Below are 22,353 nucleotides of genomic sequence, written 5' to 3' on the forward strand. Positions count from 1 at the left end.
AATTAAATAGTTTATTTCACAGCTTTGATATGAAACGACTCCATATGGGTTGAATTTGGTGAGCATTTAACCTAATTAAGATTCAAACCAATTAAAATTGTTCGGATTGGCTTGAGTTGGATTTCATGAATTATCTTCTTCGGACCTGAACCAACCCAACCCAACGATGTTCGGGTTGGTTCGAGCGGGTTGATCATATCATTATATTAAAATAATAATAAATATGAAATACTGAAAAATATAAAAAGTTATGAAAATTTGATAAATTTGTTATAGTACCAAATAGCATAAAAGAGAACGATTGTGAAGAGTGAGAAAGTGAAAAGTTAGGGTTCTAGATTTTGAGTAAAATTACTAAAAATATATATTAAATATTATATTATAATTATGTTTTGGTTTCGGATGGGTTGAATTGGGTGGATTATTATTAAAATTAATATTCGATCTGAACATGATTGAATTGTAATAAAATTCATCCGATAGACCCGATTGGATTAGTAGAACCCGCATTTTTTACCATTGGATCGGGTTTAGTCGAGCGGTTTCATTGGGTCTACCGGGCCATATGCACCTCTAATATACGTCCTAGCTTATAAATGAAAGAGTAAATCGCTTTTTGTTTGAAGGGATATTAATGCCACACTTCATCCCCATTGGCCCCGTACCCGTAAAGGTGGGACCAGGCCCCCAAAGTCAAAGGACAAAGTGTGCCAACCTTTGTAGTGGAGATCTCCCAACACGTGAGTCTGTCAACTCATGGGAAGCGGGGAACAACCTAGTACTTGAGAAGTCCAACCCTAGTAGTATCACAGTTGAAGGAACTTTTGAAAATGAACAAGCGGTTTGGGCCTTGTCTCTGGGCCACCAAGCTGGGCCTAGTCCAGCGTTTGAAACAGAGGCACAGGCCACTCGAACAGAACTCGTTGAATTCTCAGAGGATGGACTGGTAGAAATTGAAGTGGGTTGGCATAGTGAATTGGAAGATGAGTTGGCTGATAGCAACTCCACCTTTGATAAAGAAAGGGAAATGGACTTGCCTTTTTCTGAGAAGGCTCAAGCTAAAGTCAAGCAATCGCGCCCAAGAGGCAGACCGAGAAAAAATGAGAAAAGAAGAATGAGGTGACAATAGATCGAGCCGGGGAGGAAGATGCTCAAGAGAATGAGCAAGATCTTGCCACAGTTGATGTAGAAGTGCAGAATTCCTATTGTGTTTCGACTAGAGCCCGACGTGCCCTGAATTTGGGGAGGAAAGTGGGTATGGTCTTGGAGTGCTCGAAGGAAGCGGCAGTAGAGATTCTGCAAAAACAAATCAATTCTCACAAACCAGCAACAGAGGAGCGGAATGCCTAAAAGATGGGCAGGAGACGGGTCACTTGGAACGTGAGAGGTCTTGGAAAATCCACCAAAAGAGAAGTGACCAAATTAATATTACAGCGAGCAAACCCGGATCTGGTACTGATCCAGGAATCTAGATTAGAGCTGGCACGTGAGGAGACCATTGCTAAATGGGCTAGATCTATGGGTATGCACTTCGAATTTGTGCCTACTGTGGGGAGTTCTGGAGGTATCATCACGTTGTGGAAAGATTCTGTTCTCACTCTACAAGGAGTCCATAAATACCCCAGGTTCCTAGTTACAATGTTTCAAATTTTACCTAAGAGAGAACTGTGCCTAGTGATCAATGTCTACGGACCCAACTCCAATGGCGACAGAGGGGGCTTCTTCGCAGACTTGAGGACAACTCTAGAGGACTTCTCAGGAGGGATAATCATAGGTGGTGATTTCAATGCCACGTTAAACAATGGCGAAAGGAAGGGTACATAATCTATGGTGGAATGTGATCCTTCTTTCAAACTGTTTGTGGAATCTTATGCGCTGGTGGATCTCCCCATGTCTGGAGGTGATTTCACCTAGCATAGCACTAGGAATGGGGTTTATGGAGTAAAATTGATCGTTGGGTGCTAAATGATAATATCATCTTATTTCTAAATGGAGTATCCCAGAGTGTAGAGAATTGGAACACCTAAGACCACCGTGCCGTCACATTATCCTGGGGAACAAGGGATTTTGGTCCCAAACCCTTCAGGTTTTATAACCACTGGTTAGCTGAGAAAGATTTATCGAAGTTGGTGGAAGAGTGGTGGGGATTAGAGCTTGTGGAGGCTGGTCAGGCTTGGTAATTCTGCAAGAATTAAAAGGCTTGAGAGAAAAGATCAGAGGCTGGAACAAAAACAGGGGCCTTTGGGGTTCTACAAAAATCAAAGTCCTGGAAGGAAAATTGCAAGACTTAATGCAACTGATGGAACAAGAAGGGGTCTCAGAAGATTTAAGAAAGGAAAGACTGGAGGTAATAAATAACCTCTGGAATGAATACAGAACATAGGAACTAATGTAGCTGCAAAAATCAAGAGTAAGGTGGTTACGCGAGGGGGACCGAAACTATGTTTTTTTCCATAAGAAATGCAAGGCAAGGGAGTCCCATAATTCTTTGGAGCATCTACAGTTTCACGGTGCCACCCTGGAAGATCCAGAGAGCACTAAGACATCAATATTCTCCCATTTTAAATCTTTCTTCATGAAGGGACTGAGATGTAAGGCAAGTCTCAACTTTCATAACCTTGCTAAGCTTTCGGTGGCCCAAAGGAATTCCCTTGAAGTAGAGTTCTCATTAGCAGAAATATGGGAGAGAGTCAAAAGCTGTGACGGAAATCGAGCCCCAGGCCCCGACGGCTTCAATATGCAATTCTGCAAACAGTTTTGGCACCTCGTGTGTCTTAAGGGTGTTTAACGACTTCTTTCTCCATGGGAAGATCCTAAAGGGCCTCAATTATGCTTTTATTGCTTTGATACCTCAAACACTAAGTCCAAATTCAATGGGGGATTTTAAACCTATAAGTTTAATTAGAAGTGCTTACAAGTTGATAGCAAAGGTTCTGGCATCACGACTTCAGAAAGTTATGCCACATATCCTATCAACAAACCAATTTTCCTTTACCCATGGTAGACAAATCGCAGATTGTATATTCACAGCAAATGAGGTGATCGATTCAATGAGAAGAAGAAGGGAAGGAGGAGTTATCTTGAAAATAGATTTCGCAAAAGCATATGATCACATCAATTGGGAATTTCTATTTAGCATGTTGAAGGCAATGGAATTTGGCAGCAAATGGATACTATGGATGCAGGCCTACGTTGCAACTGCCTCCTTGGCGGTCCTAGTAAACAGATCACCAACAGACTTCTTCTCGATTGAAAAAAGGATTACGTCAAGGCGATCCCCTTCCCCCCCTACTTTTCAACATATGTGTGAATGGGTTATCCTGTATGCTTAACCAACTCCTTGATGGATACAATCCTTGCGGTTTCAGGGTTGGAGGTGAGCTACTCATAAATCACCTCCAACTCGCATATGACACATTAATTTTCTGTGGAAAGGATCCTGAGCAACTGGAGCAAACCAGTGCTATATTGGAAATTTTCTTGGCAATCTCTGGGCTCAAGGTTAATTACTCAAAGTCCTCACTCATAGGTTGTAATATGGAAGCAGAAGATTTACAGAATCTGGCGCGCTTCATCGATGTTGGTGTGGCATCGTTGCCTATTGTTTACCTTGGTGCACCCCTGGGAGGCAACCCAGGAGAAAGAGATTATGGGATCCGGTTATAGAGAAAATGAGGTTGAAATTGAATATTTGGAGCTCGCTCTTTTTATCACTGAGTGGAAGACTCATTCTCGTCCGATCGGTGCTAAGTGTTATTCCCATATTCCATATGTCCAATTTCTTAGCACCTGTGGGAGTTATACGGGACATGGAGAAAATTATGAGAGGTTTTCTTTGGGGTGAAAGAGAAGGGGCAAAAGGATATTGCATTGCATGGGAGCAGATATGTAAAGAATCAGAATTAGGAAGGCTGGGATTGGGCTTTCTTGGTTGGAGGAATAAAGCCCTCTTAATCAAATGGGCTTGGAGATTTGGCAATGAAAGTGATGCTCTCTTGAGGAAACTTATCTGTGCGAAACATGGACTAGAGGAAAATTTTCTCCTGGCGCACTGCCGGTGGAAATCACAAGGAATTTCTCAGTTTTTCTGCAGGATATCACAAAGGTTCTAATGGAGGATACTATGCTAGGGAGAGCGTTCATAGATAATGTTTACTGCAATTTGGGGGATGGTACACACATTCGAACCTCTGGCTCGATTTGGCACCGTTGCACATAAAATTTCCCAGACTTTTTACCCTGGCATTAGACAAAAAAGCAATGGTGAGGGATTACGGCTCGTTTGCGAATGGTGTGTGGACTTGGGACATCAAATTGTGTCGGCGATGTCTGGGTTGGGAAGAAGAAATGGTAAGCTCTATCCTAGCAATTCTGGCAAATACTTTCCTTGTTGATGAACTTGATCACATAATCTGGGCCGGGGATCCAAATGGAAAATTTTCTGTTAAAGCATTATGCTCCTTAGTGGAACACAAACTTCTTAACAAAGCAGATTGGGTTGTCCCGGTTAGAGTGCGCAAGGTTGTTCCACCAAAGGTTGTGTTATTCGTATGGCAGGTGTTACATAACAGTGTGGTTGTTAAGTCCAATCAAATATCTCGAGGAATGACTTTACAAGACGAGGGTCGTTGCAGCTTGTGTGGTTTGTGCATAGAAACCACTTCTCATATATTCCTCTTGTGCACGCATGCTTGGACCATGCTTTGTCATGTTATGTGGCTCGAAGGTATTCACTGGTGTTGCCCCTTATCTGTGAATGATTTGTTTCAGGAATCACCCGAATTAAGGAAAACAGTAGATTTAGTACTATGGGATACTATCCCTTTTTTCCATTTTCTTGTCAGTATGGTTGGCCCAAAATGAAGTTGTCTTAAAAAATGGTGCATTTGTGGTTGAATCAGTGTGGGGTTTGCATCTAACCAGGATTGCGACATGGATCAAGGGATGGTGGAAGGAGTGCCCATGATCTGGCTGACCATTTTGGTGATATACGCATCAAACCACGTACAGCAAAGGTACGAATCTGCGTTTGGGTGGCACCACCTCTAGGCTTACTAAATTTCAATGTAGATGGATCTTCAAAAGGGAATCCGGGCCCAAGCGGGGTAGGTGGAGTGGTTCGAAACCATGCAAAGGAGTTTGTGGGATTGTTCTTGATGAACATTGGCCACGCCAGGGCCTATGAAGCCGAGGTTCGAGCCATCCTTTCAGCGCTGAAATTTTGCAGTCAATTCTCTCTAAGCTCGGTAATTATTGAGAGTGATTCCTCACTACCGGTGTGTTGGATAAATTACAAATCTAATCGGCCTATTAAGCTCCTACCTGAGCTAAGGATGATTGATTTTCTCTTAAGAGAGGTTTCATGCTTAGGTGTCTCTCATGTTTTTAGAGAAGCTAATGATGTAGCTGATCACTTAGCAAAGGAGGGGTGTGGTAGGACTTACCCTTTGTGGAGTCTCTTACCTTAGCTTGGTAGCTCTTAACATAAATAGTGTTTGTATTTCCTACTTGAGAAGGAGGGTCTCAAGCTTTTTCATTAATAAACTATTTCGTTTCCAAAAAAAATGAAAAATAATTGTCAATCATGTCCCCATTTTGATCGAGGTGGTTGCATAGGAGTTTTATTCTTGTGAGGATGAATATGTATGTGATATTGTTTCTATCATAAATTTGTTAATTATTGGAAGGAAGGGGAAAAGACCATAGAAGAATCAAGAGAAAACATATATGCATCTTTTATCTATGTACTAAATTCCTTTCAACTCATATTATATAATTGATATTAATTCATTAAATTTTCTTAAATGTTATAATAAACTGCGAGCCACTATACTTAGTAATATTCTGAATTATCCTTTAATTCCCTCCCGGATACGGTGAAGGCCAAATGTCTCCTTAAGAGTGCGCCTCCTAGAAATTAAACTTTTAACCTATGGGTTCAAACAGTCACTTCGTACCACTGCAATTGGCACTCAGTGAGAACTTTCTTTGCTTCTCATTACCGTTTATTTATTTTAAATAATTTAATACTTATTCTTCTTAAATATAGTTAATAAAAAATATAACTTTTTGGTGAATATTAAAAAAAACTTAAATAGCTCACTCTAATACTTTAAATATATAGTCCTCATTAGGTGTCAGTCGTCGCAGTGGTGAAAATTTGGTTGTAACTATATGACTAATATTTTTTGGAAAAAATGCAAAACAAGGAGATCTTGCTATAATATAGCAAAAATGGGGTATGTGAATTTTTGAGTTTAAGTAAAATTGAGCTTATAAAATAAAACAAGGAGTTTTATGACTTATAAAAAAATAGGAAAACCATAATATTACTTCTATTTTCAAAGAGAACTCTACAAAATACAATATCTTGAAATTAATTATTCCTTAACTAATTTCCATGAATTAAAATATAAAACCCGCATTAATTAACATAAGGGAAATATTCCTTAAGGTATTTCCCGCCATCGTGATGCGAATAATATTTCAATCACAAATAATTAATAAAATAGTACACATTGCTATAATTTATGGAAATTAAATATATAAATTGTTTATTTAATTAATATTTCGGGTTTTACATATTCCCCAGAACAAAACGCAAAAATTAAGTTTTGCGGCAACATGATATGATAAACGGACAGCAATCCATTGGGTATGCTATTTTTACATTCATTAGCGGAAGTCTTGCAATCCACTGCGTATTTGCATCCCCGCCTTGTGCATTTTCTTTGTTGTTGTGTAAGCTTTCAGTCTCCTCTATGCTTCTCATCTCAGCACTTACAATGGCAACAAGCAACACCACGAACTGCAACATCAATCTCAATGAAACTTTCATCATCATAACTTAGCTTAACTTTCAAATAAAATCTTATAGCTTGACTTTCAATGGCAACACCATTCCTATTTATAGGCAAATTGAACTTCAACCTCTTGAAATAGAATACAACTACAATTGCGTCATAGATACGTCCATCACATTTAATGCATTTAATTCACGTCATTTAATACATATGCAGGTGACTTAATGTTGGAGTTATGTGACATGTAGCTAAGCTCAAAATAAATGTTCTATGAGAAGGTGACTTAATGTGTCATGACTACATGGCGTGTCATAATTAATTATTCAGTTGACATATACTCCCTCTGTTCCTATATAACTGACATTATTTCTAGCTGAATTTTGTTCCTAATTATCTGCCACTTTACAAAGTTCAAGATAGCATTAATTATACTTTACCAATTGTACCCTTCATTTATTGGTGGTAGAAAAACTAAAAAGATATAATTAATAAGAGAGATAAAGGGTATAATAGGAAGTTAGATTGTAATTTTAATAAAACATGAACATTAATTGCTATTTCTTAATACTTGTGCAACAACCTTAAAGTATCAGTTATTTACGAACAGAGGGAGTATGTAATTTGATGTAGTAAATATTTCAACCTCTTGAAGTAGTCACGTCCTTTGCATTTAATGCATTTAATGCAGGTGACTTAATGTTTGATTTAGGTGACATGTAGCTAAGCTCAAAATAAATGTTCTATGAGCTATACTCCATATTCTATATATATATTTAGATTTAATGGTTATATTAGTTTGTGCCATGACTACATATCGTGTCATAATTAATTATTTAGTTGACATATATGTAACTTGATGTAGTAAATATTTCAACCTCTTGAAGTAGTCACGTCCTTTGCATTTAATACATTTAATGCATGTAACTTAATGTTTGAGTTATGTGACATATAGGTTAACTTGATTGATTAAATTTTGTATGAACTATACTCCATATCTACATTTATTTATACTAGTATATGACTTGTGCCTTGCACGAGGAAATTGAAAATTAACTGTAAGTTACATTGTTTTTATTTTAAATATTTGTATTTTTTTCTTTATTCAATTTGTATATTTGAGGTTGTTGTGTTTAATTTTTTGGACTAAAAAATATAGGTCAATCTCTGCGAAGTTGATGTCGAATAGTACGACTATTCAAATACATCTTGTCGGCAGTGTGGCTTTTGCATCTTTTGTAAACTATTTAACTTTTGTTACTTAGGTTGAATAAATGAAGAAAGATGCATTATAATAGACATTCATTTGTAATAATGAATCATTCTTAAAGTGTCGTCACACTAAATTATTGAAGATTCAAAGGAAGTTAGAAACCAAAGATTCATTACAAAAAAGTTTCAAACAACTTTGAAAATTTATCCTTCAAAGTCTTTTCCATTGTGTTATATATTTACGTGAGCCTTGATAAACGCCCTATAGTAAAGTGACATTAGAGATCGTGAGGTATTAGGGCTCTCATAGCCAAGTTCATAAGCCTTCATTGGTCATATCAAAGATAAATAATTACAATGACATGATTTAATTGTAAACAAAATCAATATTATTTATTTAAATTAACTAAACAACCATGTATAAACAATATAATATTTTTTTGAAACTATATAAACAATATAATAATAGAATCTAACCTTAAATATGAACTTAGAAATTAAATCTTATATGGCACTGACCTATCTTTGTAAGACACTGTGATGATGTTAATATCAACAAATGTAACTGATAATTTATTGACCTTACTCTTGAGAGAGCTATATAAAATTGGCCATGTGTGAATACTGGGTGAGAAAGGTATTGGCAAACATGGGGCAGTTACTAACCTTGACAATTATTTATAGTCATTGCACAGCACAGACTGATGTGAAAGTTAACGTCTTTCAAACTTAAATGAGTAACCTGAGTCAAATGGCACCATATCCATTCTTGGAATGAAAATGTCATCCCCAATGTTAGTTCATGTTATTACAGTGGCACGTATAATGTTTGTTCCAAGATCATCCACAATTAGTCATTTCCCATTGCATAAACCTGTTGCTTGATTAATATTTCTCAAAATCATTAAAGGATTGCATTTCTTCAAAGTTATTTTTTGATTCGGGATTCCAAAACATGAAATATCATTTAAGAACTCAGTAATAAACCATTCGGGCTCTATTTCGTTGTCATCATATGATTTGCAAGTGCTATCAGAGCTCAAGTGCTCTGTAGTATTACTTGGAAGTAACTCAAGGATAAAATCATTAACCTTCTCAACAGTTTCCAAGGTAGGGCACAATATGCATCGTTCCTCCAAAAACTTGCCATTCTTCTTGTTTTGCAGTAGATTGGGGAACGTGAAGTCAATGAAATCGACAAGAGGATTTTCACTATGATGTATAAAAGATCTGCTGGAATTTCGATATCTGATTCACATGCTCATTTGAATTGAAATCACCATCACCAATTTTGAGAATTTAGTCAGCAAATTCTTTTATAACTGATGCTTATTCTGGTGACACCGCCATTCCTAATCTCATGTTTCTAATGAGCTTCCAAAGATCAGAATAATTTACCGCAGCAGATATGCTGTCTTGCCTACCCTCTTTTGGAATGGTCGGAAGAATGTTCATGTTGCTTTCATCTTCTTGTGTCTCATGATATCTCTCAAAGTCCTATCTAGTGCCTCGAAACAATTCCTATTTAACATAGGGGTTTCATCCCAAATGAATCATTCTCATTGAACGGATGGCCGCAGATAAATTATTCCAGACGAAAGTTTTTCCAACTCCTCCATATCCATACAAAAAAAATTCAACATTATTAGCCAACACTAACTGTATTGTGCAGTCATACACACCATTCTATTACCTGAACCAAGCAAAAAAATAATGAACTAAATGAGGGAAGAAGAAAAGGGGAAGAAGATGAAGAGATTGGTCTGACGAAAACAAAAACAACCGAAATTCCATTACTTGAACCAAGCAAAAAGGATAAAAAAACGTGCAAGATGAAGATTGAAATAACCCAAAAATAAAGAAATAAAAGGAAACGATGATACCTGAGTGTCGATGAGTGATCAGATTATAAATAGATATATTTACCTAAGGTGAACGAATTCTAAAATGAAAGGTTCGGAAAAAGTTTATTGATCCAGCATATTGAGTTGGATGTTTATTATGGAAGTTGATAATATTGATCATAAACAAAGGGAATAACATGAAAATCGTACTTGTCGATGGAGATGACAAAAATGCAGAAGATGTAATGATACGAATACGAAACAGAGAAGGTACGTAGATTAGGGTGCGACAACGGAGAATGGTGTGTAGATAAAGTTGCGGCGGCGTGAAGGGAACGGTGATGAGGAGAAGTTGAAGGCGGAGATGAGAAGGTAGAGATGAGAATATGAGATTGATGAGCTATTTTGACTCCCAATCCTTTTTTAATGAGAGATATCATTTTTAAGAGAGAAGGGTGGAGGAGAGAGCATGACTTGACACGTAGGATTTGGTAGAATCTAAGCCAATCATTGAGTGACACGTAAGTGATGATTAGGCTTAGAATTTTAGCTAAATGTATATACTATGGATAAATTCACTCATGCTTCCATTTTTGTGACTCGTCTCAAAATGGTAATAAGTTATTTTGGGGTCAACAATTGTAATAATTTGTTGAATTAGTTTGTAAGATTTTTTAAGGTTTAATTGTCTTAATTTTGTAGAAAAGAGATTTTATCGGAAAACAAACAGAAACTAAAACAACTACTCAAAGGCTAGAGACTCTCTTAGAAGAAGAGGTTCAAGCTCAAAGGTAGGCACAAGAAGAATCCTAAACAACTACCTATCTGACCAAGCAATGTACTTGGCCATAAAATCAGCTACTCCATTGCAACCCCGAGGAATACGCCGTAAAGATACCTCCCAATTCCTTTTTAACATGTCCCTAATTTCCGTCACCACCGGGAATACATGGATAGAGTCCAGGTGCGCCACCAACCTCAAAATCTCAATAGACTCCAACTCACAGACCAACTTCTGGTAACCAGAATCCCACGCAAGTTGCAAGCCGTCATGCAACGCCATACCCTCCGCCACTAGAGCATTACCCCCAACCTCAAACCCTACAAAACCGACACACCACTGCCCCTTATCATCGTGAATTACCCTGCCAGTACCCATATCCCCCTCAGCTCCATCAACGTTCAATTTAACATACCCCTGCGGCGGTGGACGCCGCCACTCACCCAATAGATCCCGAGATTCTTTTAAATTGTTGAGTTTTTTTATTTATTTTAGAAACCCAACCTAATATTAATGAATTTTATCATTTTATTTTAATTTGAGATTTCAGAGGATGTTATTCTGATCCGTTAACAATATTTGATTACTCTACTTTTAATTAAATAACCAATATTTTTTCTTCATCGGAAAAATAATAACCAATTTTATTAAAAGCAAATCTTGTACTGGAAATGGACCAAAAAAAACAAATCCTATGCTGAAAAAGAAAGGGAAAACAACGAAGAGGAACGGCGCGGTGGGGACAATCTTTGCGGCACTCCGGCAGCGGTTTGACGACTGAGGAACAACGTTGGGACGAAGGTTGACGTCCGTAGGGTATCATACAATTTATTGTTTTTTTTAGTAGAATCAATTTGTTTTCCAAAATAAACCTATGCGTGCGGAGAAAAATAGAAAAAGCTAAAGCTAGCTGAGAAATAAAGTTGGTTGATATTGAGACTACAAACATTGAAATCAAATCCATTATTTATTCAATTGCATCTTATTGAAAGAGTTTAGACTTCCACCGTAACATCATTCAACCACAACAATTTTCACATCACAAGTAAAATCAGATTAGAATAGACAACTACATTCAGATCAACTCGCAACCATATAGATATTTTATCATGAAATTCACATATTCGTATCAAGTTTATAAGTTCATGAATTCCCCTATCAATAACTGTAGAACAACAGTGAACATGCAATTGATCAATAGCAAAGAGGAAGGATATATACTCATGTTATTTATTCAACTAGCAAAGAGGAAGGACGTATAACCTGGTTGATGAAGAACAAGCTAGCCAAACCTTTTCAATCAGCACTAGATGATTCTGCTACTATCGAGGATGAAATTCACTCTCACACTGGTATCTCTTATTTTAGAATTGCAGTTCAAAGATAAAACCACAACTCACAAGTGACTCAACTATTTTCTCTCTTCTTCTGAATGTGCCTCTACTATAACTGTCTACCTAGTGTTTTGTGCTCTAGGCTCCCTTTGATTGACCCAAGATTTCATTTCTCATTTCCAAATTTAATTTTTTTTATAGGCTCCTAATTTAAATATAAATTGACTAGATTGTCTATCTACTTTAGAAAAGAGAATCACTGTGAGTCACACCTAGATGATTTGGCATTCCAAGGTTAACTCTCACCCACCCCCTCATTAGTTGACAAGTGTCACACTCCTATTCATTTGGACCAAGATATTACAAGCTCATTTTCATTTGAATTTTGTATGGAGGCCCATTATTGAAAGTCTTTTGAATACTTATTTGAATTTTGTATTGAGTCCCCTCATTAATTGAATTTTTCGTTGGCACATTAATGATTGATTAATCTTTGACTAATTTAATTTTAATTAATTACAAATAACTTATGGTCGTTTTTTAAACTCACTAATTTCCTTCCATAATTTAAGCAATGAACTTGATTTGGAAAATTAAAAATAATTAAATGTCGTTACAATAGTCAAATTCATTCCATCTTTGAGAAATGTTAAGCCTTAATTTGGAGAATAAATAATAATGGCAATTTCGAATTCCTTACAAAATTAAATACATTGGGATGATTTTAACAATTAGTAGTCTTAATTTCGTTGACTATTTTATACATTAATTTCGTTCCTTACATTTAGCAAACTAATTTCATTTTTTTAACTCACTAATTTATTGTGTTTTTTTTAAACTGACTAATTTATTGTTGTTTTTTAAACGCACTAATTTCCTTCCATAATTTAAACAATGACCTTTATTTGGAAAATTACAAATAGTTAAGTCTGATTGCAAAGATTGTTAGATGCAGTAATTGGCTCAGTTAAGTCTGCCTCCAATAATTGTGACTATAAATAAAAATAATCACAATTTCAAATTCCTTACATCTTTGAAAAACAATCTTGATTTCGAAAAAAAGTAATTATCACAAGAGAACTGCTATATGGCACGAGAAGAAAATACACGACGAGGCACGAGCTGACGTGGATTAGTGTTGAAATTCACTTTTTGCACCTTCTCTTTCCATTATCTTCTTTCTCTCTTTTTGTTCATACATCCTCTCCAACTTTTTGTTGAAACCAAACCCATCTACTTTTTTCAAATCTACCCTCCATGTCCTGCCATCTTCCCTGCGAACCAAACCTCCAAGCTTGCGGCCCCAACCCCATCGTAGTCAGCCAATACACTGCTGTGATACCCCACCAGAGGACAGCCACCGTCGAACCCTTCTCTTGCATGCTGAAAACCCCAGCTTAGCTCGTTCCCTCCTCCGTACCACGTTTCAAGCTCAGCGTCGTCCCCATCTCCGCCGCTCACACCTCACCTCCCTGCAACCCGTTGTTGTTGTCGTTATCTCACCATTCTGTAATTAGGACAAAAAACTGCAATTTGGAGCTCTATTTGTTCAAATTGATTCTTTATTTTGATCGGAGGAGGGGATATGGGCTTGATTCACCGACCGCAAGCATGGCAGAGGGGGTTGAAGGATTTTGATATGAACTGTGCAAAAGGATGAAGAAACATCATGGTTGCCCCTGTTTTGTTTACTTTAAATTAAAAAATGTAATTTTTTAAAACTCGTGCGTGCTCGTGCGTCAGAGGCCTCGTGCCTCTTAGCATTTTCCTTATCACAATTTCAATTACGGTACAAAATTAATTACATTATTAATTTTCATCAAATATTATCCTACCTTTTTTAACCTCCAGTCATCATTAACCCTAATTTTGACTCATCTATATAAATCACATTATGCTATTCTTCACCTTCATCATTCCTTCCATTTTAATTGTTGACAGCATAAAAATATGTCAAATAGTTTATTGATCATCTAATTCGAAGTGTTATTGGCTTGTTATAAGGTTTGTTTAACATTTTCAAAGTATACTAAGTTTATCTTTCTATTGATTACTGATTACTACTCTTATTTTTTTTCTTTGTAGGTTCTATTGCTCAAATATGTTTGCTTGACTACAAGATCGGTTATGAAGTTTTTATCATTAATCATGGACTACAAGTTCTAATAAGTGTTCACGTTGTTGTCATTGTTATGTTTATTTTCAATTTCAATGTAATGCATTCCTTAAAAACTTGGTTCTTACTACTATTCAAATGTTGACATTGTGAGGTCTATACAACCTCATCAAATTAATATTTTTACTGTGGTCCATTCATCTACACGTTGTAACAATTGTTCGGTTCCACATCTGTTCTACTTATTAAAAAGAGTCTAAACCAAGTAAAAACATATTTCTAATGATATAATCGTCGTGCAACGCACGGGTAAATGACACTAGTTTTTCCTAGAATTTCCCTCACTAATAATTAATTTCAGATTTGAACCAATTTTCTAATTATTCATGAGAATCATTCTCTAGTTATTCTTTTAAAAGAAAATATCCTAATCTATATATATGTAAAGCTCACTTGAGCTATAAGTATTAAATACATTAAACAATGAAGTTAAACAAATTAAATTTCTATTTAACATTCAAAATAATGTAACTTTTGAAACATGTCAATCTTTTTATTTTTTGACTTTACACATGCCAATATAATGTAACCTTTGAATTAAATTATGTAATAATTTTTTATTAAATAAATTAAATATAAAGATTAATTTAGCTAACTATACTAAATAATAAAATTATAAACTAAATTTTGAATTTTATTTTACATTACTCATTTATTATTTCTTTATTTCAAGGAAAAAATCATCAACTATAAAAAAACTACATTAAATCATATGGCAGTACTATATATTAAATAGTAAAAATATAAAATATATTATATAATAAAAAACTCCAGTTTTTATTAATTGTATTAACTATTAATTATAAATTTAAGTTACTTATAAAAAAATATTTATAAGTATTAATTAAAAAATGTTAGAATATAAATTATCAATCATAAATTGAAGGGGAGAAAGTTAAAATAAAACTAAGTAATATCTTGATACACAAAAAAATATTGAGAATTAAAATTAATTATAATAAAATAATATTTATTAAAAAATAATTAAGAAAATGTTGTCTTTAAATAAAAAAGTGGTGCTCTATAGGTATTTACCATTAACTATAATATGTGTGTATTCGTTGAAAAAAATCTTTAAATATAATATTTGATCTATTATATATTAGTAGAAATTACTTGAAAAAGAATAACGGAGTAAAATAACTATGACCAAAGTTGAATAAGTTTAAATTTAGTAAATAATTCTTTACACTAATAAAATCATTTCTTATTATAATTTTAAAAGTTAAAATTAATTTATTGTGGATATAATGTGTAAAAAATATGTCATTATAACTTATTTAAGATATTAAAATTTATTACTTGATTTCATATATTTCAAATTCACATAATGATTTTCTATATTTTTTCAATGAATAAAATTTTAAGTCTACTTCAATGCTAATTATTTAATATCAATTACTACAGAGAAATGCATGCGTATTTAATAACAAAGTTGTTTGTGTTGAACATATATGAGACTATTGCTTAGTTTGTGTGTTTGGTGGGTCAAGGTGAAGTGGAATGATTGTCCATATGATTTGGAACAGTTTGCTAGAGACTTTGAGTGTATCGAGTGGCCACGAAAACAAAAGATGCCACGAACAGTGTATTGGGAGCAACCGCCAGCCACTATTTTGAAGTTTAATGTGGATGAGGCGTCGAAAGGGAACCCAATTGTAAGTGGTATTAGCGGGGTTTTGTGGGATCAAGGAGGAGTTGTTAGGTTATTTTGCAAAAGGAACTAGAATGTTGTGAGCTTTAGATGAAGGTTCAAGTAGTGTTACATGCTTTGTTATTTTTCCAGCAATTTAAATTTTCAAATGTGGTGGTTGAGAGTGATTCCTCCTTAGTGGTTGGGTGAGTGTCTAGGGGAGATAGGAGGTCATGAAAATTAAAAAAATGTATTTAATCATATAGAGCATCTGATGTTTGTAATTCAGTGTGTTGGTGTGGTGCATGTATTGCGATCAATGTAATTATCTAAATGAGAATATTGTTCTCATTTTTATTGCGTTTCAATATTTTTTTTAAATATCAATTATTAATTTGAGTAATACTCTAATTATTTAGATCTAGAGAACTATAATTCTATTCAATGAAATGTCTCACCTCTATTATTATTTAATTTATTATATTTTATAATTAAACATATTTTATTTTTATATTTATTAAAACTATAATAATTATATATAATTTTAAAAATATTATAAATCAACCCGTGTTGCACGGGTATTATTTCTAGTTAATTTTGAATCCTTACTCATCTAATTTAGTTTTAGTATTTATTTATTATTTTAGGAATTATTTAATTAGTTATTATCATTATAATTTTTGAAATTATTTATTTAATTAACATTTTCAAAATTATTTTTTTATTTAAAATATTATAATTTTGAGTGTTTAACTTTAAACATTTTCTAGACATATTATCTATTTTTTTCGAAAAAAAGACATATTATCTATTTATTTATTTTAAATTTTAATTAATATTATTAAGGTATAATAAAATTGGGTGTTCACACTAATTAAAACGGACCCACGGTGGTTGGTTCAAGTAGTACATGTTTGATTCTCCTTAAGTAAAGTTCCGGGTTCGAGTCTTATAGATAAAAAAAATCTCAACTGTAAAAATTAGCCCCACCATAATATATATGGATGTTCCCGACTCAAACAGGTGTCCTCAAATATCTTACACACACAAAAAACTAATTGAAACGGGGCCTAACTCAAAAGTTAAAATCTGAGAAGGATTCCATATCAAAATTACTTGTGAATGTGAAGTGTTCACAATTATCCCTTCTTATATTATCACAGCAAAATTGCTACTGACCAATTAAATCCACTCATACTAGAAAATATCCCACATAGAATGGAATAAAATCTCACACGACTAATTTTTTAATAACAAATGCAAACTTCACACCTTCTTATTGGCTTATCTCTTTAAAAAGTACAGGAAAAAAAAATGCAAGGGTGCAAAAAGAGTCTTTTTAGATGCGAACCAGGAGTATTCCTATTTATTGGAGCTTATTTAGTGTAATTTTTAGTAGAGAAACTCTATTAAGTGTCAGTTGATCGGTATCCAAATAAGCTCACAATGAAATGTTTGAATAAGACTTTATCAAATCACCATCCCGACTTGAAATTGTTAAGCAATTGCTAAAACGAAATAATAATAATAACAATAATAACCCGTTTGAATAATAGATCTATTGGAGCTTATCTAAGCAATAAATAACTTTCAATAAGTACTAGTATTTGATTTTCATCCAAACAGGTTCTAAGAATAAGAATGGACCATCCAACATCTCAAGAAGAAGGAAAGTCCTCAAATAAGAACAGTTTCTTTATTGTGCGCATTAATTCTTCACAGTACAACACAGGGACATAAGTCTAAATTTCCCATCAACACTTCAAATCATAGATGATGCATATTAAGTAACTGTGCTTAGAGTACATGCAGCTGAACAACAGGTATTATGCATTAAGTTAGATGACATCTGATGTAAACTGGTAAGAGGCATAAGAGAGACTTCCCAAGTCAATGCTGCTATGGATGAGTTTGGCCTTTGAATTTTCACCAGCAGCACCAATAGCAACATGCAGTGGGTAAAAGTGATCCGGCCAAGGATGAGCCTTTTTTGCATGTGGTGCTTTTTGTTCATAGTGATTCACATCTTCATATCTACAAAAGCAATTGAAAATTTCACAACCAATATAATCCATGAAAAGCCTATCTCTACAGCATTCAATTGCTAGTTTTCTAGTGTCATATCATAAGGTATCTCAGTAAATGCATGTTATTGGGAATCTTTCGACAATTCTTTGTATACTATATAGCTAGAATCAATTCTGGGAAGAAGCTTCTGTGAGTAGCTTCTGGTTTTCAAGAATTGATTATAAGAAAAGAGAAGCTGATCGACTTAGATCCTCACAGTTAACAGACTTAACGAGATTAACCATGCATTAAGCAAATTTGAACATCAATTACCTTCCTTCAAGAAGAGCTTCTTTCAGCCAATTATCAAACTCTACAGCCCAGGGCGCCGCAACAGTGGCGTGGCGCTCGAGTGCTCTCAAGTTGTGAACTGCACTTCCAGAACCCACTATAAGTACACCTTCATCTTTAAGAGGGGCCAGTGCCTTTCCTATGTTATAATGATGAGTCCCATCCAGGTTAGATTGAACAGATAGCTGACAAACTGGGATGTCAGCTTCTGGATACATCAAAAGGAGTGGAACCCAAGCACCGTGGTCGAGGCCGCGTTTTTTATCTTCATCGACGCGGCTGAAACCACCTTCTTTCAGTAGCTCCTTCACCCTCTTTGCCAAATGAGGAGCTCCAGGTGCTGGATATTTAAGCTAGTATAAAGGGAGCATGTAAGAGATGGCTCTAGATGAATGTATATATATAAGAGCATCAAACATGGATAATCTAAGGCATGCCAAATGATAAGTAAAGTATTCATCTAGAATACCAATTGAAACTTAAAACATAATTGTATACATAGGTATGCAATTGTTCGGAGTAAGAAGCGTCGTTTGGATACAGACTTATCTGAGCTTATTGGAGTTTATCTACTAAAAACCACTAAAAAACTCCAATACGTGCTCTTTAATTTGCAGCATATCAGGTCCTAACTGTGGTCATACATGTGGACTTGTGGATTATATCAAGTTTACCAGAGATGGACTACACATGTGATGTCTTGAAAGTTCAATTTTTGCCATTCCAAATCTATCTATGCATGTATAACACAGCCAAACAGTTAACAGGAAAATATTTTGAAAATCCTCAAGGAACAAGCAAAATATGAGTTATAAGGGCTATGGATAAAGTGCAATAGCACTACAATTTTTGGAGGACAAAAAGAAGGTAATAACACATTTATATTTTGTGCCCCCTAATATGACATACTGTTAATAGAAAATAAAGTATGAAGTGGTGGCACAAACATTCTTCCTGGACAATTAGTTTGCATAGGATTTTCCTACAAAGATACAAAACTCTGCTTTCAAGCTAAAATCTCTAACAACAAATTGAACTTGTTTTCAACTTCGTCCATAAGAAGAGTTTGTTCACTTTTTGCAGTGAATTGTGTGTGAAAATTGCAGGGATAGTTAAAAATTGTGTTTGGATACAGAACTTTGCTTTCAAACTACTCATGAAAATCCTGTGCATACCAAGTGTTCCTAAAAACTTTTGTAGCACTGCTCAAGGTTCACAGAAAATTGCAGGGGAAATCCTCAGAGAAGGAATGGTACAGGGAGAATTTAAAAGTGAAAGCATATATTTAATATACATCATGATATCACTGTTGGTGGAAAAAGATCCTCTCAATTGTAATAGAAACTTGATCTCACTGATTTTTTTGTGTTTAATAATTAAAGACATAAATAAATTAAATCAATGGTTAAGAAGTGAAAATTCACATTGTCAAATTTTTTTACAATTAAGAGATACTATTTAACCCTAGGTTATTCAAGTTGAGTTGGTGGATCAATAAAATTCTCCCAACAGCTATGTTTTGCTACACTCACATAAATCAAAATTCTAATTTGCCCACAACTAAAATTAAAAAAAAAAAAAACATTTCTATTGAGAAATATTATTTTAAATTAATAATTATCAATGACTTAAGCCTTAAGCCTAGTTAGTTAACAATTTCTCCTCACCTAACTGTATAATTACTTCATACTAAAGTAAAGTAGAGTTTTTGAGTAATGCTATTTGTAGTTTACTTTTTCTTCAAAAAAAGTCAATTGAAAGAGAGATGACCTCCCGGACAACTAGCCATGTAATTGATTCATGACTTTCTTGCGTCCAGCAATATCCTTTAAGTTAAATAATTAATTGAAGTTCTTTTAAAATTTTAGTTTAACCGTTAATAAAACTCTATCAAGACCAAAAAAAAGTATTATTTTGGTGTGTTGAATATTTGAATTGCTTTTCGCAATTTTGATCCGGATGTGATATGGCCAAATATCTCCATAAGGTTGTGGTTCCTAAAAACTGAACTCTCAACCTAAAATTCAAACAGTCAATTTTTACTAATGCGGTTAGGTGGTCCACTAAAAATAGTCTTACATTTTAATTTAGTGACCAGTCTCACATGAATTTTAATATAAAAAATGTCAACGTGGGTATTAAGTGATAATGCTCTTCTAAGAAGCTTCTATCAAAATATCCTTCCTCGAGAAATATTTGCAATTTCTCACCTACCCTTATGACATAGTTTCTATCACACAATATCCTTCCTAGGAAAATAATTGAAACTTCTCACCTACCCTTTTGACAATGATGGTTTTTCTCTACCAACTTCAAACAAAGAACAATATGATGAATGAATATAGTTAAATCTAAATTTAGAGGCAGCGGTTTATGGTAAACCAACCTGGTACATGGGTTTGGGGAAGCCATAGAAGTCATAGATGGTGTCGTTGGTGGAATCAACAACGTTAACGGTGGGGACAGCGGTGTCCCAATGGCCGGAGATGACAAGAATGGAAGTGGGTCTCGGCGGAAACACCTCCTTCTTCCACGATTGGAGGAACTTCCTAGCCACAAGGGACTCGTCTATGGACAAAGTGGGTGATCCATGGGATATGTAAAACGTGTCCTTTAACGCCATAACCAAACTAATCTTCTTCTACCTCAACCAGACAACCACCAGGTCCACCACCTTTGGTAACACAAACAACACAACAATAATCTAAAACAGCTAGAATTTTCAGTGGGGGTATATATAGAGATTCTGAATGATGGAAGAGAAAATGGCGGATGAGACACGCGAGTGATGAAAAATGGAAAGGAAAAGGAAAATCAATAGAAAATGATTTTTTTAACTAAACTAATTATTTTTTAAGCTGTCACACACATGCCAAAAATTATATTTGAAGCAGTCGGTCAACAAATTGCGCATGAATATCTAATATTCCATGTGATGCATGTTACCTAACATTTCAAAATCTATAATCATTTATGACACGTTTTGATTTTATTTTATTTTATTAAGTTGTTTTCACAATTTTAACTTGGGTGTGATGAAAGTCAAATGTCTCTCTAAGTTATTTTGTTTTTTCCTTACATGATATTTTGTCTTTAGTAGTCTCAATTTAAGTTTCATTCGCTTTTAATTAAAAAAAAATACAAATGTCATTGAATTTAAAAAAAAAATTCCTATATTTCAGAGAAATTAAAAATTTTACATGGACAAAAAATATATTTAAGTTTTTTTTTGAAACCCATATTTAAGTTAAAAATATAATATTGATTTTTGTTTTCAAATTTTATAAAATAATTGTGTGTTGCTTTTTTTTTGGGTACATAATTGTGTGTTGCTTTGATGTATCTAGTCGTGAAACGGGCAAAGAGAATAAAAAGTAAATTAAAAGAAAGGTTGGGAGTCACCACCATTAAGAAAATAGAATAATTCGACTAGACAATGGACAGTTCAAAAATAACATTTTATACACATCACAATCCTCTAGAGTTCTATATTCTTTATTGAACTACATCAATCTCCACCATCAATTTATAATACAAAATTATAAATTTGGGTTTGGTAATTAAATGTAATTAATATGTGAACTGCACACCGCCACACCCTGCCATTTGTTTTACAACTGCAAGCTGGGATCTCTAACATATATACTAACAACTAACATTTGCCTATAAAAAAAAAAAACTGAGGTTGACCAATTCGTTATAGGTGTTCTTATGGAAAATGAGATATATATCTCTGATCATGATGTAGCAGTGCACTGTCAATGAGACAGAGGTCACGGTGGAGCAGTGAGATATCACAGCGAGGGAGACACCTACCAATCATATTTCGACGCTCAAGTAATCGAAAATGGCTCAAAGAGAGAAGTCTCTGAGTACAGAAAAACAATATGAAAATAATTATGAATATAATGTCTAGCCTAAAAAGTTATGCAAACTTGAACTTTTTTTTTAAATTACACATGAATATTATTAAGGGCCAACCGGTCAAGAAGCAATTATATCTAAGGTTGGATTCTGGAGAAATGATAATGTTTAACCTTTTTTATGTTGTTAGTGTAGGTTTCTAATAAATAAGGATTTGTTCCTAACCACATGCTTTTCTACCCATATAGAAAATAGGAGCATAATCCTAAACCACACTTGATTAACCCATACCCGAAAAACATGATGAAGATCTAGAGCGGAAGCGTACCTGAATGAGCCATGGGAATCGCT

At 34.5% G+C, this 22,353-nt stretch overlaps 2 protein-coding genes across 2 annotated transcripts; both read right to left on the bottom strand.

The window, feature by feature from the left end:
- Positions 1-10,673: 10,673 nt before the first annotated feature.
- LOC130736712 (uncharacterized) lies at positions 10,674-11,015 on the bottom strand. Its single transcript, XM_057588504.1, has one exon. The coding sequence runs from the start codon at positions 11,013-11,015 to the stop codon at positions 10,674-10,676; it is 342 nt and encodes a 113-aa protein (XP_057444487.1).
- A 6,423-nt stretch (positions 11,016-17,438) lies between these two features.
- LOC130738503 (extradiol ring-cleavage dioxygenase-like) lies at positions 17,439-20,992 on the bottom strand. Its single transcript, XM_057590492.1, has 3 exons — positions 20,525-20,992; positions 18,121-18,491; positions 17,439-17,814 (listed from the first exon to the last, which is right to left on the bottom strand). Exons 1-3 carry the CDS (start codon positions 20,759-20,761, stop codon positions 17,619-17,621), a joined length of 804 nt encoding a protein of 267 aa, XP_057446475.1. The 5' UTR covers positions 20,762-20,992; the 3' UTR covers positions 17,439-17,618.
- Between the last annotated feature and the right edge of the window lie 1,361 nt (positions 20,993-22,353).

This window comes from Lotus japonicus, chromosome 2, assembly GCF_012489685.1.
Source record: "Lotus japonicus ecotype B-129 chromosome 2, LjGifu_v1.2".
NCBI classification, from domain to species: Eukaryota; Viridiplantae; Streptophyta; class Magnoliopsida; order Fabales; family Fabaceae; genus Lotus; species Lotus japonicus.